At 40.9% G+C, this 14,186-nt stretch overlaps 1 protein-coding gene across 3 annotated transcripts in view; it reads left to right on the forward strand.

Moving 5' to 3' along the window:
- CDKAL1 (CDK5 regulatory subunit associated protein 1 like 1) overlaps positions 1 to 14,186 on the forward strand; it is a 361,348-nt gene that overhangs the window by 71,476 nt on the left and 275,686 nt on the right. The window contains exon 2 of one of the 3 annotated variants that reach the window (XM_048940102.1): positions 9,560 to 9,666. The exons of the other annotated variants lie outside the window; for them this stretch is intronic. Within the exon in view, the coding sequence (XP_048796059.1) occupies positions 9,560 to 9,666 (107 nt within the window). The remainder of the gene's footprint in view (positions 1 to 9,559; positions 9,667 to 14,186) is intronic. 3 annotated transcript variants of the gene reach the window in all.

Raw genomic sequence — 14,186 nt, forward strand, 5'->3', positions numbered from 1 at the left:
GATCCACTCTCCTCTGTTTGGCTTCTTCTGATGGGGAATCCATTTGAGACTGAGACATTCCCACTTCAGGCCTATGAGGCTTGCAGAGGGAATCCTCCTGTGCCCACAGTGCAGCAGCCCAAAGCAAGACGAGTCTTGTCTCACCCCCTCTTTTGGGGTTCTGTGCAGTAGAGATGACAACTCTTCACAAGCACTGGAGGTCAGGTAATGAGTGCTCACACCATGCTTGCTGATAACAGAAGGATTGCTTATTGCTGGCAGAACATGCAAGATCTGCAGGTTGCAATCTTCAAAGTAGTGAAGGATGCGAGGTCTGTGCTTTCGGTAGGCAGATGGCCTGGCTCTCCTGGACCTCTGTTTCTGCACTTTGATGGCAAGTGCAGAGATGTAGGGTGGTGCTGGGCCATCTCTGTTGTGGCAGGTGGATCCACTCTCACCTGCTTGGCTTCATCTTCTGAAGGATCCACTTCCATTTGTTCTTCACTGTCCACTGCTGCATGGAAAATCAATAGCCCCATGCCATTTTCTTGCCAGTGGACACTGCTACAAATTATGCTGCAGTCTGGATGACTCACCTCCACTGGTTCCTCAGTATCCGCTGTTGAATGAGGGATCAGTAGCCTCCTGCTATATGACCTGTCCAGGGGGCACCACTGTGTGTTGTACTGTAGCGTCTTGATTCACCTTCTCACCCTTGTTGGATGACAGGTTTGTTTGCACCCTGATGTGTTTTCTGGCCTAGGGGCACCTGTGCCTCCCACCGTTCCCAGGATGATAGGCATTCCTTTGTCCCACGCTTATCTCTGGCTCATGGACTGGGCTTCAGGGTGTTCTCTGCATGATGGAAACCACTTGATCCCACACCATTATCTAGATGATGGGTATGCCTGGATTTGATGTAATTGTCTTGGTGGTTGATTTGCCTGTGCCCCATGCCTGTGCCTTGTCCTGTTCTCTGGAACTGGGGCATGCCTATGTCACACATCATTCTCTTGATGGTGGAAATTCCTGTGTCCCATCCCCCTCTCAGAATGGAAAACATGTCTTAGCCCCAGGATGTTTTCTGGCTGATGCCTCATGCCTCTCTGCTCTGATCCTCATGCTGGTTGCCATCAGGCACATGATTGCTAGACGGTTCCCTCATGTAACTGTGGCCTTGCTGTGCCTGTTCCACTTGGTGTCCATGAGAAGTGCTGTTCCCTGATCTGACTGGAAACTCCTCTCTCTTGCCCCACACCCAGGTGGGCAGCTGCCTGCCTTGGTGCTCTGCCTCTTCTCCAGTCCATGCAGTGTGGCACTAGAAGACCTAAGCTTGATGAATTTTAAAAAGAAAAAAAGTTTTCTAGTTGTAAACTGTGTTAATAAACTGTGTTAAAGATATCAGTGAAAGGAATTGGGTGGGTTTTTTGAAACTTCCCAAGTTCATAGCTGATTGTGCTAAAACAAGAAGAGCTTGGGCTGGATAATCCGTCTCCTTAGGTCCCTTCTAACCTGTCCTACCCTACGATCCTATGAAGGTGTGTTTGAGATAACACTGGATACCCTATATCTGTTGCTTGTGGAAACATCACTGTAACTAAGTTAGTAGAGAAGCATTGTCTGCCTCTTTTACCTATGTAGCTGCGTTTTCACAGAAAAACCCACCTGTCTTTATTCTTTTCTGTTATTGGCACTATAGGAGGCCACAGTTTTGTCATTTGGTCAGCTGAATCACCTGTCGAGCTTTGCTTTGCAGTCAAATAGTTGATTTTATACAGTATAATGCTCTGTAAAATAATACGTACATAATCTCGTGCTCATCCTACATCCCTGCCTACAAACTATCAGCTCTTTCTCTTTCCTTTGACTGATGTTTTGCTTTTCCTTTCATAGCACCACAGATGATCTGGCTTTAATTTCACCTCACCCACTGGGAGTTTGACTATATTTTTATGCATGATACACGTGCATATAACAAACCATTCTAGAAAACTGGCTAAGTATGTGCTTGTCTTCAAACTTTGTTTTTTCATTGTTTCTGAAGGATTGTTTCAGTCTGAGTTCGAAATTATATCAGTCCAACCTATTGGTAATCTGGAGCTTCGTAATCTTGTTAATTGTGGGATTCTGCATTTATTGACACTCTGAAATTTGTGTGTTGATCAATGCATGACTGAGGTAAACATGGAGTCCTTTGGGCTGTTCTTCCAGGAATCTGAAGTTGCCTTTGTATGTGACTGTATAATTCTTTAATATTTTTCTTATATTTTACGTAACATCAATTGAAGCACAGCTTGGCTGTGCTTCTTTGAGGAAAAACCCAATATTCTGGAACGTTATTGGGATGGGAAGAAATTCCTATCGTTTACCATCATTGAGTCAAAGATAGCAGCTCACTAGCAGTGTGCATGCTGATCTGTAAGAATCCACAGGATTGAAGGTCTTAGTGCTCTTCTTTGGTTAAAAAAAATAGGGCAAGATGGAAAAGAATGAGGAAGAAAACCACAAATTTTCAGTCTTGTCCACTGTTGTGAAGATGTTAACATGTCTCACTGTTCTTTAGAATGTGGAAATTGAAATGCCGTCTGAATTCTTTATTTTTTATTTATTTTTATTCATTTTTTAATTTTAAAACTTATTTTTTGCTCTAACTTATGTACTTATAAGGAAGGTATTTATTTGCTTCCTTCTTTAAATATATTGTTTTCTTGTGTTTGTCATAATATGAATTTAATAGTGTTAAAATACCTCTTGAGTAACTTGTTTCTTAATTCAACAGTTTATAGATTTACAGTAATCAGAGTTTGCTCTTCATCTTGTGGTTTCCATTTCTGTGTCACAAAAGATACCACTTAAGCATGGCTGTTGCAAAATTTTTTAGTTAAGCTGTTGTGAAATGCTGCTCCACAGTTTACAGTTATTGGAGAAAGAACGTTTAATTAGAATATGGCAGGTATTGCATACTTGCTGTTGTCATTCTTATTTGATGCTGCTTAAGATGCAGTGTGTGTCTTCAGAGAATTTGTTGTGACTGTTAGTCAGAAACCATAGCATGGCATTGTCATATTTGTGTTTTCATCCAGCACATGGGCTGTAACTAATGACTTCTAAAATCCCATGTTGTGCTGCTTGCACAAGGTTTCCAGCTGGAGTCGGTTGCTTGCTGCAGTATTTTCAAGTGAAGAAACTGCAACAGATAGAATTGTCACATTGCTTCTCTGTCTATTTTGCTGTACTGGTGACGTCCCAGTAGTGCAGCTGATACCAGCTTCAACATCTACCAAAGTTTCTGCATTGCTTTGTGACTTCAGGAACAAGTGGCTCTATTTTATCTTCTCAAAATGTCTTGAGTAGCTCTAGCAGTGAATGGTGCAACTTTCTCCTTTCTTTCCGTTATCCTCCCTGATAGGGACAAGCTGTTGAAGTAACGCAGCTTTTGTGATCTTATTTAACCGTTGTTTTAGTCATGAGGATTTGGGATATCTGGTCCATATATTTGAAATAGAGTGAGGAAATCATAACATTGGTGTGTGTGTGTTTTGTTTACTCTCAGTGCTGATTTGTAATGCTTCTCTCATTAGGAGAGAAGCTCCTATTAGGACAGTAGTTCTCCTTGGTTTCTAATTTCAGTATGTTTACAACAGGCAAATGTTTTCAGAAAATTTGGGTTTTCTGCTTTGCCTAGCTTGAACAATTGAGAGCTTTCTTTGTATGTGTTAATAATAAGGTTACCTTTGCCTCAGTATTCAGGTCTGTAGTTGTATGATAGGATGCTTTGTTACTGAGACACTGCAAAATTGATGGTTGTAGTTTTTTGTTTTTAAGGAATCTTGTCTCTTGCAGTCATGTAGGGACACTGCATCGACCCTACTGGTACTGTTAGTGAAGACTATCCCCACCATGTGTGTTCAACTCTGCTAGGATTCAGTTTCCATTTATTTCCAATAAGAGGCAGTCTAGCTTTTTTTATTTCCTCCTCAAGACTGTGCCCATTCGCTTGACACTGTTGGGATACATGTGCTCCCTGCCCTTACAGTGAGTGCTTTTAATAATGCTCCTATTAGGACAGTGTCTTAGTTTCAGTTGGAACGGAGTTGTTTTTCATCATAGTGTCTGGTATGATGCCATGTTTTTCATTTAGGTGGAAAACAATGTTGCTAGCACACTGATGTTTCTAGTTTTGGTTTTCTCAGCTTCTCCTGCTCCCCTGATAGCAAGGAAACTGGTGGGGGACACAAGGAGCTGGGAGAGGACAGAACCAAGTTGGCTTATCTAAACTGGCCAAAGGGATACGGCATCATGTGGAAAGAAAGCTTGAAAAAAGGCAAAGTTCAGGGGGCTGCCTGCTAATGCTTGAGGATTAGTGAGCATCGTCCAGTGGGCAATTGCTTGTGCGTCACTTGGTGTGTCTGTATATACATATCTAATACGTTAATATAATATACATACACACATATTTGTGTATTTATTTAATTTTATGTAGTTATACATGACTATAGACGTATACAACTTTTATTATCCCTTTTTCCCCTCTTTTATCTATCTTAGTAAATAACTTCTATTTAAAAAAAAAAAAGGCTCCTCTCACAGTAGAAGTTGCTGTGAGGCAGTGTGGTGTGAGGCAGTACCATTTCTGTGCTGTTATCTCACTGCAGCAGCACATGTACTAAAAGCAGGTACCTGAAGAAACCAAAGCCTACTCTCCTGAAGTCCAAGTAGTTAGTTGGCTGTGCACCCTCCTCCCTTCCCTCAGAATCCTGAACTCCACCATTCCATGGTCATTGCAGCCAAAGCTGCCCTTGAGCTTCACGTTCCCACCAGCCCTTCCTTGTTCATGAGAACAAGGTTCAAGAGAGCACCTCTGTTCGTTGGCTCCCGTACCACTTGGAGAAGGAATTTATTGTGAACATGCTCCAGGAATCTTCTGGATTGCTTATGTCCTGCTGTGTCCCTCCAACAGATAGCAGAGTGATTCAAGTCCCCCACAAGGACCAGGGCTTGTGGACGTGAGGCTGGCTGTAGAGGGCCTTCTCCTAGTCAAGTGGCCTGTAGCAGATCCCCATTATAATGTGTTTTCTTGTAGTGGAGTTGGTACTGACTGCAGGCAAGTCACGCTCTTCAGATCAGAACTCTGTGCATTGCTTGTTGCTTTTGAAGTGTCAGTAAACTGGTGGAAGCTTACATTCTGTCTTCACTGTCATCCTGCTTTAATGACTACTGCTATGTAATGAGACAAATTTTGGAATAAGTCTGGTATTGCTTAATTCTTTTCAAGTGTCAACAAGCAAGACTTGTTAATTTGGTTTTAGAGTAATGAGTAATGCCTTCAGTGAAATCCTATTGGGTTTTTTCCTAAGGCCTGTGTTATTTAACTTCACTTTCCGTTTTCTCCATGTAACAATTAAAAACCCAAGAAAAATAAGTCAGTTCTGGCTTTACCTTTATTGAAGTTATGGAGTTACCTATTTTTACTTGAAATATTGTGTCTGCTGAGGACTGTCAACATCTGGGACTTTCATTATATACAATGCTGATCTATGATCATGAAGAAGATGCTGTTTCCTCTCCTGCTTAGGCATTGTTTTAAGCCTCTGTTTTTGTCAGTTGTTGTTCAAATCAACATCAGTAGTGCTATCTTCCAGGATGTCTCCACAGATAGGGAAAGTAGAAGTATTGTTAGGGGGGTTGGTGAACATAAGTACAGTGCTGGTAAAAAAGAACGTGCTTGTGTTTCTACATCACAGTAACTATTTAAGAATTGTAGGAGACAGGGATTGAAATTAAATAGCTGTTTTCAATTAAAACATCTCTCCATGCAAGTAGATGAACATTTTCAGCTTCTGGGTCTGTTCTTGAGCTGTTTTGCAAGAGCATGCACTCTTTCATCCAGATATAACCTGTGCTTATGGTTCAGAGGAGAGAAGAGAACATGCAAATATCAAACACAGCCACATGTAGGTGATAAGTGTTATCAAATATCTAAGCATTGGCATTTTTAATACATTGTTTCAAAACGTTCCCAAATTTTTATCCCAAGATAATTGCATATATATTTCCCAAGTCCTGGATAATCCACACTACCTGCGTGCATATGCAGTACAGAGCAGCAGTTGTCACTGTGAGTGCACTCTTCATGTGGACGACTGAGTGCAGAGATGTGTGGAATTCAGCAGCTTGGATTTAAAAAAAAAAAATAGCCCTTCTTCTGGACCACCAATCATTGCTCTGTCTCCATCAAATTTGGTCAGATCTCCGTAGATAATTGATGTTTCTGCTCTGGTGTCCACTAACGCCATAACTCCAAATATTTTTTCGGGACCAATAAATCGTTAATTCTACATAGGGCCTCCGGTCCCGTCTGGAGGCTCTAAGGGGACTAACATCCCTTGTCACGCCATGAATTGTACTATGGCCAATTCTTTTGCTTCCGGTGGCTCAGGCATCGTGGCCCAAGACACCTGAGGTGGCTTTTTTTTTCCCCCCCCTATTAGGAGCAATGAAGTCTTCTAGGTTCCATGTAATCGTTGGTATTTTTTCCTATAACTCTTGCCCTTGATTTCTTAGAGTAGTTCTGAAATTTCTGATTGTCCTTTAGTTGTCTCCAAAACTGGAGAAGGACATGGTTGGGCTGGCAGTCAATCTTAGCAAATTGGACCCCACCTCAAATTAAATCATTAAACATTTGTTTCTGGGAGACCCTTAGGGGGCCCAGTTGAGGAGCTCAAGTAGCCAGCATTTTGGTTTTAGTTACCAGCAGGACCTCTGCTTCTTCCAACATCTGAATGTTGCGCCTAGTCTGCAGGCGTTCTGTTTCTCCTAGGTCAGCCACTAACTGGGCAGCCTGCTGGACTACGGCTTCTGAGGCCACCAGGGGATTTAATATAGAGACTAACGTACCATACAAATGAGAGGGAGCTTCTGTAGAATTAAGTCTCTCATCCCTGCTGAGAATTCAACCATATCAGGGCCATCAAATGTGTCTTCATAGATAGCTTCCCTTATGCCTAATTCACAGGTATAATTTTGAAGGTCCTCCATGGAGGACCACATCCCTGTATGTAGAGGTATATCAGATTTGTTTGGCCATACCATACGGCAGGCTGCCATTAACCATTCTATTATAGAATGGTTTTCATCAAGATATTGATTTCCCACATATAACCTCTGCCTGAGAGCAGGATGGACAGTCATGGTGGCCAACTTGGCTGTTTCCGGGTCATTCACCGAAACACTTTCTGCCCCAGAATCCCACAGTCTTAATAACCAATCTGGCACACTTTCTCTAGGCTTGTGCTGAAATGACTATACTAAATCCATCAATTCTGTTGCCGTGTATGGCTGGGCTGTTATGTGCAAATGAGTCTGGGCAGGGGGCCACTGATCAGGTGGCACCACTACTGGTCTGTCCTGTACTTTTTTTGTTTTCTGAGTTATGACAGGATGGACTTCCAGTGGATCTGTCGAAATCAGATATTCGAGATTAATTTGGATTTTTATTTTCCTGATCAACAAAGTCTGTTGATTCAGGAGTCTGGTCATTGTTTATTGAAATGTTATGAACTGGACCTACTGGAAGATGTTGAATTGGTTTCTTTCTTGTTAATATGCCAGGTTCTTGCTCTAATTTTTCAATACAATCTTTCCAAAGTTGATTTTCATTCTCTAAAGTATTGTTTCTCATTTCAGCATGATTTAAGGCACTTAATAGTGGCAGTGCCACCGTGGAGGCAGCCAATTGTGTTTTTTTTAGTGATCACATCCTTGTGAAGTCCCTGAAAGTAATCTGCCATGCGATATGGGGAGATGTTTCCCATAAGGTGTAAGGGACCCCATTTTTCAATGTAGCTATCAGCTGCATGTCTGTTGATAACAGCTGCTTCTGCACATCAGACAGACAACGTGAAAGTAGAGTTTTCCTAAGGAAAGTAAGAAACAATTTAGATGAATAAATGAAATCTGGAGCAGAAACGTTCAAACTGAGCTGTTGATTTATAGTGGTTTTTTTTGTTGTTGTTGGCTTTGCTGGTTTGTTTCATTTTCATTTTACTAATATTGAAAGTGTCTTGTGAATGAGATTGGAGTCCTGAGAGAAATGTATGATCCTGCATACTAGAGTTAGAAATGCATTGTGAGTAGACTTGAAGTAGGAGGTATTAATGTGTGAAGATGATCTCACCTGTGGCATTTTAGCATTTTCAGCATTTGACTTTGTAGCCTATGTAATATGTTTTGACCACAGTTTTGTTTGCATAATTTCATAGGTTAGAAAATTGGCCTACAGCAATTTGATATCTGATAGTGTTCCAACAGTGCTGTGCATCACAGGAGCTTTTATTCTAGGCTGTGAAGATCCCTCTTCTCTCTTGTTCTCGTCTATGCTGCATTCATGTTGTCCAGGTTCACCTATTGCTTGAAGAGTATCGATTCTTTGAGTGCAGAGGCTCTATGGATACTTGGATTGCAACCTGAGTTGTTTGCAGTGAAACTTACTTCTAGATATGCCCAGGGCAGTCAGGCTTACAGAATGGTTTGGGTTGGAAGGCATGTTTAACACCATCCAGTTCCTCCAGACACCTCCCTCTAGAGCAGTTTGCCCACAGCTCCATCCAGCCTGGCCTTGAACATTTCCAGGAGGGGGCACCCACAACTCACTGGGCAACCTGTTCAGTGTCTCACCACCCTCATGGTAAAGAATTTCTTCCTAATAAATAATTTCTTCCTGTTATCTATTTCTGAAGAACTTATGTAAATCATTTTCTTCTGCCAAGCTAGAATACCTGCAGTTTTTAAGAAGCCTATGCATTGGCTAAATTTGAGCCCCTTTTCCTTGCGTTGTCAGAATGCACTTCTCTCATGAAAATATATTCTGTTGCCCATTTCAAAATTTGGGTACTGAAATGAGGTCTTAATAACTTTTAAAATATCTTTGGCAAAAGACCAAGCCTTTATTCTAATTCTTGGAAAGAGAGAGGGCTTCTGGAGGGCTGTGATTTCATGTTCAACTTTCCAGGCTTAATTAGTAATTTTGGTAACTTCAGCCCGTAGTGGAGCAAGGGGACTGAGAAGAATAAGATGTTGGCCAAATGTTAGAATAAACTTTTCTCAAGTTGTTTAAGAAACTGCACAGTAATTAGTTTGGCAATTCTAAAATTCTTTTTAAGTGACAGCTAATAGAACAATTACATTTCTGTGACGAAAAGCGTTGAAGTACTCGATGTTCAGTGATTTTGACAGAGGAAAACAGAATGATTTAGGCTCAGTAAAATGATCCAGAGGGTAAATTACAGACATGAATAAATCTTGTGACTTGTCTGCTGACAGTTGGCTTAGCGTTGTGAACTCCAAATGTACTCAGGCACATTGCAGAAGATGTGCCCGTGAGCAGCAAGTGGCTCCATCGGAGGTGGGTGTCACTGTGCCTGTTGCTGCGTTCAGCAGATGTTGTACCAAGCATGCAAAGATGGAAAGCTTTCCCTCCAGTCTCCTTTCTTGCCTTTCGCCTCCACTCTGAGTGAATTTTGAACCAAATTGCTTGACAGCTGGTGTAGGAACATAATCAGGGTTATTTGTTTTCTTGCAGATGGAGATACAGTTACCAGATACGCTCTACCTACCAAATGGTGATGGTTTCTTAAGGAAACAGTTCCATGTCTTCAGGGCTGGAGTTGTTATAACTGGGTGGAATAGGTAAAGATGAACAAACTGCATTTTAAAATGATCTTGGTAACGACAAACTGGGTTATTGACTGTGCTCAGCAGCAACTTCATCTTGAAATGCTAAGCATGATGAGCAGATTTTTGTGGTCCTCATATGAAATGGTTAAAGAAACCTTGATGGGTTCTGATTTTACCCTGAACTTTTTAAACCATCACACCCTGACAGCTGGTTGGAATTAGATGATCTTTAATACCCCTTCCAGTCTCAACACTCGTATGATTCTGTGATCATCTTCAGAATGAAATGGAGAGATATTCCGAAGTGGTATTTCTGCCACTTTGTAATTGCTACGTTTACAGCTCAATTTTAATTAAAAAATTAGCTACAAGCTTATACAGTTATCTCCTTAATAGTAAGTACAACACTTAATGTGTCTTGGTCTTTTTTCTGCCTCATTTGTGTGTCCTTGGACAAGGCTCACTGAGCTTGAACAATGAAAAAATCTTGTCTTTTGTAAGTTAAACAGAGAGCAAACTATCTACAGAGGGGAAAAAGCAAAGGGGATTTTCATAGCTGTCCACCTGCCAATGCTGCAAACAATTGCTTTTCTGAAGCCTAAAGCAAAACAAACCCAAACCAACCAAGCAAACAAAACATCCAACCACAAAACCATAACGTGTGCAGCACCTGCCCAGGTTGATATGTCAGGTATGTGCAGGTATCTGGGCAGAGTGGTTTGAGGAACACAGAACTTTTGCAGTGTCTTGTAGGATGGAAACCATGGGTTACAGGTCTGTTTGCATTTCTGGGATCAGCCAAACAAGAGATTTGCACTCAGATGTGAGGCAGTGAAAGAGTAGTTTGAGTTGACAATCACTGTTGGTTTTTTTCCCCCAACATCTCAGCTAGCGTTTTAAAAGGCACTCTCCTTGCAGCCCCCTCCTTGGTTTATTTCTCCAGGTGTAAAGGTGTAGCTTCTCATCAAAGCACTGAACCAAGTTCTGAAAATCACACTTGTTTCCTAGACTCTCGTATAACAGCAATGAGCAAACAATTTAATGTTTTTTGTAGACTTTAATTTGCGCCCTTGCTTTTTCTGAAATTAATGAGCCGTGCAGTCCTTCATGTTTCTACATATAACAAATCACTTGTTGAGCAGTTTAAAATGAAGCAGAAAATTTTGGGCACTGGAATTTCAGTGCTTCTTACAATTTCGTTCAGCCGTAATAAATCCGTACTTTAAAGACAGGAAGCTTCTGAACAGTTTCTGGAGGTACCCATTGGAGAACCAAAAATTGCAGTAATATGTTAGTATTGAAAGAAAATCTGAGGCTTAAAATGGTGGGCTGGTCATAATGTATGTGTAGCGGGGTTGTAAGCTGAATTACTTAGTTTAAAATGTTGTAGCGGGTTGAGATTTATCCTGTTAATTTGTTTTGGCATTAAGTTTCTTGCGTAACTTGTTCTTTATGTTACTGATGAATACTGATAATTCTGGGATGCTTGCCGTGTTGATTGTTTAAACTGAAAAATAAGTTGTCTGGTTAAATCTGTTGTAATAGCTCATACAAAAGAAGACAGTAGGTGAAGTACATCATGGTTTAGCAAGTACTTTGGCAGAACAACTCTATGTAGCAGTGTTGAGCCACTGACCACAGTCAACTACTGGGATTGAATCCTGTGCTATGGACTGATGTAGAAAGTAGGGGCTTACTCTAGAGTAACTTAGATTTTGACCTCTGTTCATACTGAATTTTTGGTACTACAAATAAGACTTGAAAGGAAGAATGTTGGTGTGTATTTGTATATTCAGCTCTCAAGGACAGGTGACTGATCTTATCTGGCATGCCCTTGGTGATTTAAACAGAGTGAGTGACGGGCAAGCTTGACCAAAGGCTGGAAAATGAAAGCTGGCCTCCCACCTCAGCTTCATTGTAAACACAGCCAGCCTGCAGCTGTGCCCTTACCGTACTTTGCAGTAAGCACACATCTAATTAGCTGTGCATATTCTCCTCAAAGAGAGGCAGGGATTCAAGTTACTGACTCAGAGGAGGAGTTGACAAGGGTAGACTGTAGGTTGTACAGTTTCTTACTTTTTTAAACTGTCTGGACTGAAGATTGTTAAGGGTACTTAGCACATTTCTCATTTTGTTCCTGTGTATTTTTGTAACTAGAAATGCTTTGCCGTAGTATTTCTGTCCATTTGTACAACTTCATAAAGCAAATCTATGGAACAGAATTAGAAAACTGATTCTTTTTCAGAATCAAAGATATTTGTGTGTACCTCAAGCCGCAGTCCAGGCAAGCAGTGCTAATCCCCATATCTTGGAAGCAAGCATCCTCCTCTTTAGCCAAACTAAAGCGTGTCTGCCCTTGGAGCTGCAAATGATAAAAGGTGACAATTGGCTGAATCTGCCCTGGTGTTGAAACATGGTGTTTGCTTATTCTGCTTGCTGCAATCTGAAGATTTCACTCCTTGAAGTATTTGTTTTCACTGGAAAACTACCTTGTAGTGTAATGTGTATAACACCATGTTTAACGCTGCGTGGCACTTAGGCTGTCTGATCAGTATGGGGAAAAAGGGGTGATTTTTTTTTTTCCCCAGGAAGACAAGTGTAGCTAATAATCTGAAGGCCAACTCCCCCTCAGTGTAGCTCTGGCAAAGCCTTTCTTGAGTAAACAAAGGTATGCATGTTATCTTGACTGGAATTTTGTCTTGCAATCCTTTCCTTGGTTAGTAGCCATGGGGAGAAAACACCCTCGCTACTGATATAAAAAAAAACAAACACAAAAACCAACAATCCAACAACAAACAAAAAAGAATAACAACAAAAACCAGCACTGTTTATCTCGTTTATTCCTGCAGAGATTGCTAGTTAACTGCAGGCTGGCCATGGTCAGTGTGCAAATGCTTTGTTGACAGCTTCATCGAAGTCAAACTTCCCTTTTCATCAAGTATATTGAAGTGGTGGAACTGAAATGAACAAAAGAAGCACCCTGGACACACAAATACTAGTAGGCATGAGTCTGTCTCCTCTTTCTTGCTCTGTATTACAAGAGTGGGCCCTTAGATGTTCACACCATCTGTATGCAAAAGTTATTCCTTTTACAGAATCACAGAATCACCCGGGTTGCAAGGGACCCCAAGGATCATGTAGTTCCAACCCCCCTGCCTACCAGGGCCACCAAACATACACATTCAGATCAGGTTGCCCAGGACCCCGTCCAACCTGGCCTTAAACACGTCCAAGGACGGGGCGTCCACAACCTCCCTGGGCAGCCCGTTCCAGGGCCTAACCACTCTCCTAGTAAAGAAAGTTCCTTTTGTACATCTTAGGTCCTCTTCATCTCACCTGAAGACTGAATAATGTGGAGGACTCCAGAAATACGGCCATTTTGCTCACACGTTGCTATTGCAGTCCTTGTTTTATAAATTCTTACTCTAGAAGTTAGTGTGTAAGTGATGATCACAGCTGCACCATGTAATATGGAGATATTAGTACTTCTTCTCTTGAGAAAAGACAGCTGAGCATTCAGTAGCTTTTTATTTTTTATTTTGAATGAAAGATAAAATGTGTGCCTGGAGTTGAATTAAGTATGATCTTGTTTGGACTTGAGTTGTGTTTCCAGTATATTCAAATGTGCCAAACAACATATCATGTTCAGTTCTATTGCACTATACTGCTAGAAGGACTGTAGCACAGATATAGATACCAAAGCTAGCATATACATTTCTTACTGCGTAAAATAACAGGGAAAGGTATATAAATATTTTATGTGGAACAGGTGAGGAGTTGAAGAATACAATCTGGCACAGTGCAGTGATTCATTATTTCAGTAGTTCTCATGTATTATGTATTTCTGTTTTGTAGATAAAAAGTAGATTACACAACTGTTTTTAATTATCCTTCTGAGCCTCTTCTACTGAGATAAGTAGCGATCACAGTGTTACGGAAATCAGGGATGTTGCAGCAATAAACCAACAGACTGAATACATCAAAAACAATATAAAATGCTGGTAAAGTTTTTCAGATGCCGTGTAATTTTACATATTGTTAGTGCCTCTGCTTGTGAAGCACATCTCCTCTGCTCTAGGACTACGAAGCTAAAAATAATTCAGCACATTTTAAGCATATTGAAAAAAATAATTAGAAACTTCAGACCGTTTTTTCAATTATTTACTACTATTAGGTAGTAAGCTGTTTGGTTCAAGTTCTCTTTGCTTCTCTAAGCGCTGCTGCGTTTTATTTAATAAGCAAAGAAAGAAAACAAAACCAACACCGTGATCATAAACAACCCTCCCCCCAGTGGCAAACAAACACCAAAAAGCAAAGCTGCAGACCAGTCTACAGATTAGTGTTATTTCTGCCATTGGTGTTTGCACATATAGTTGTCACCACCCCTTCAGCAATGTGCTATTACTAAAAATATTGTAAACATTGTGTTAACCTTCGTAAAGTAGTTTCAAAACATTTTCACAAATATGAAAATAATAATGTCAGGATGAGACTGGGGGATGTTTTCCTGAGCTGCTGTTTAAGGAAGTAAA

Source organism: Lagopus muta, chromosome 3 (genome assembly GCF_023343835.1).
Source record: "Lagopus muta isolate bLagMut1 chromosome 3, bLagMut1 primary, whole genome shotgun sequence".
Taxonomy (NCBI): Eukaryota; Metazoa; Chordata; class Aves; order Galliformes; family Phasianidae; genus Lagopus; species Lagopus muta.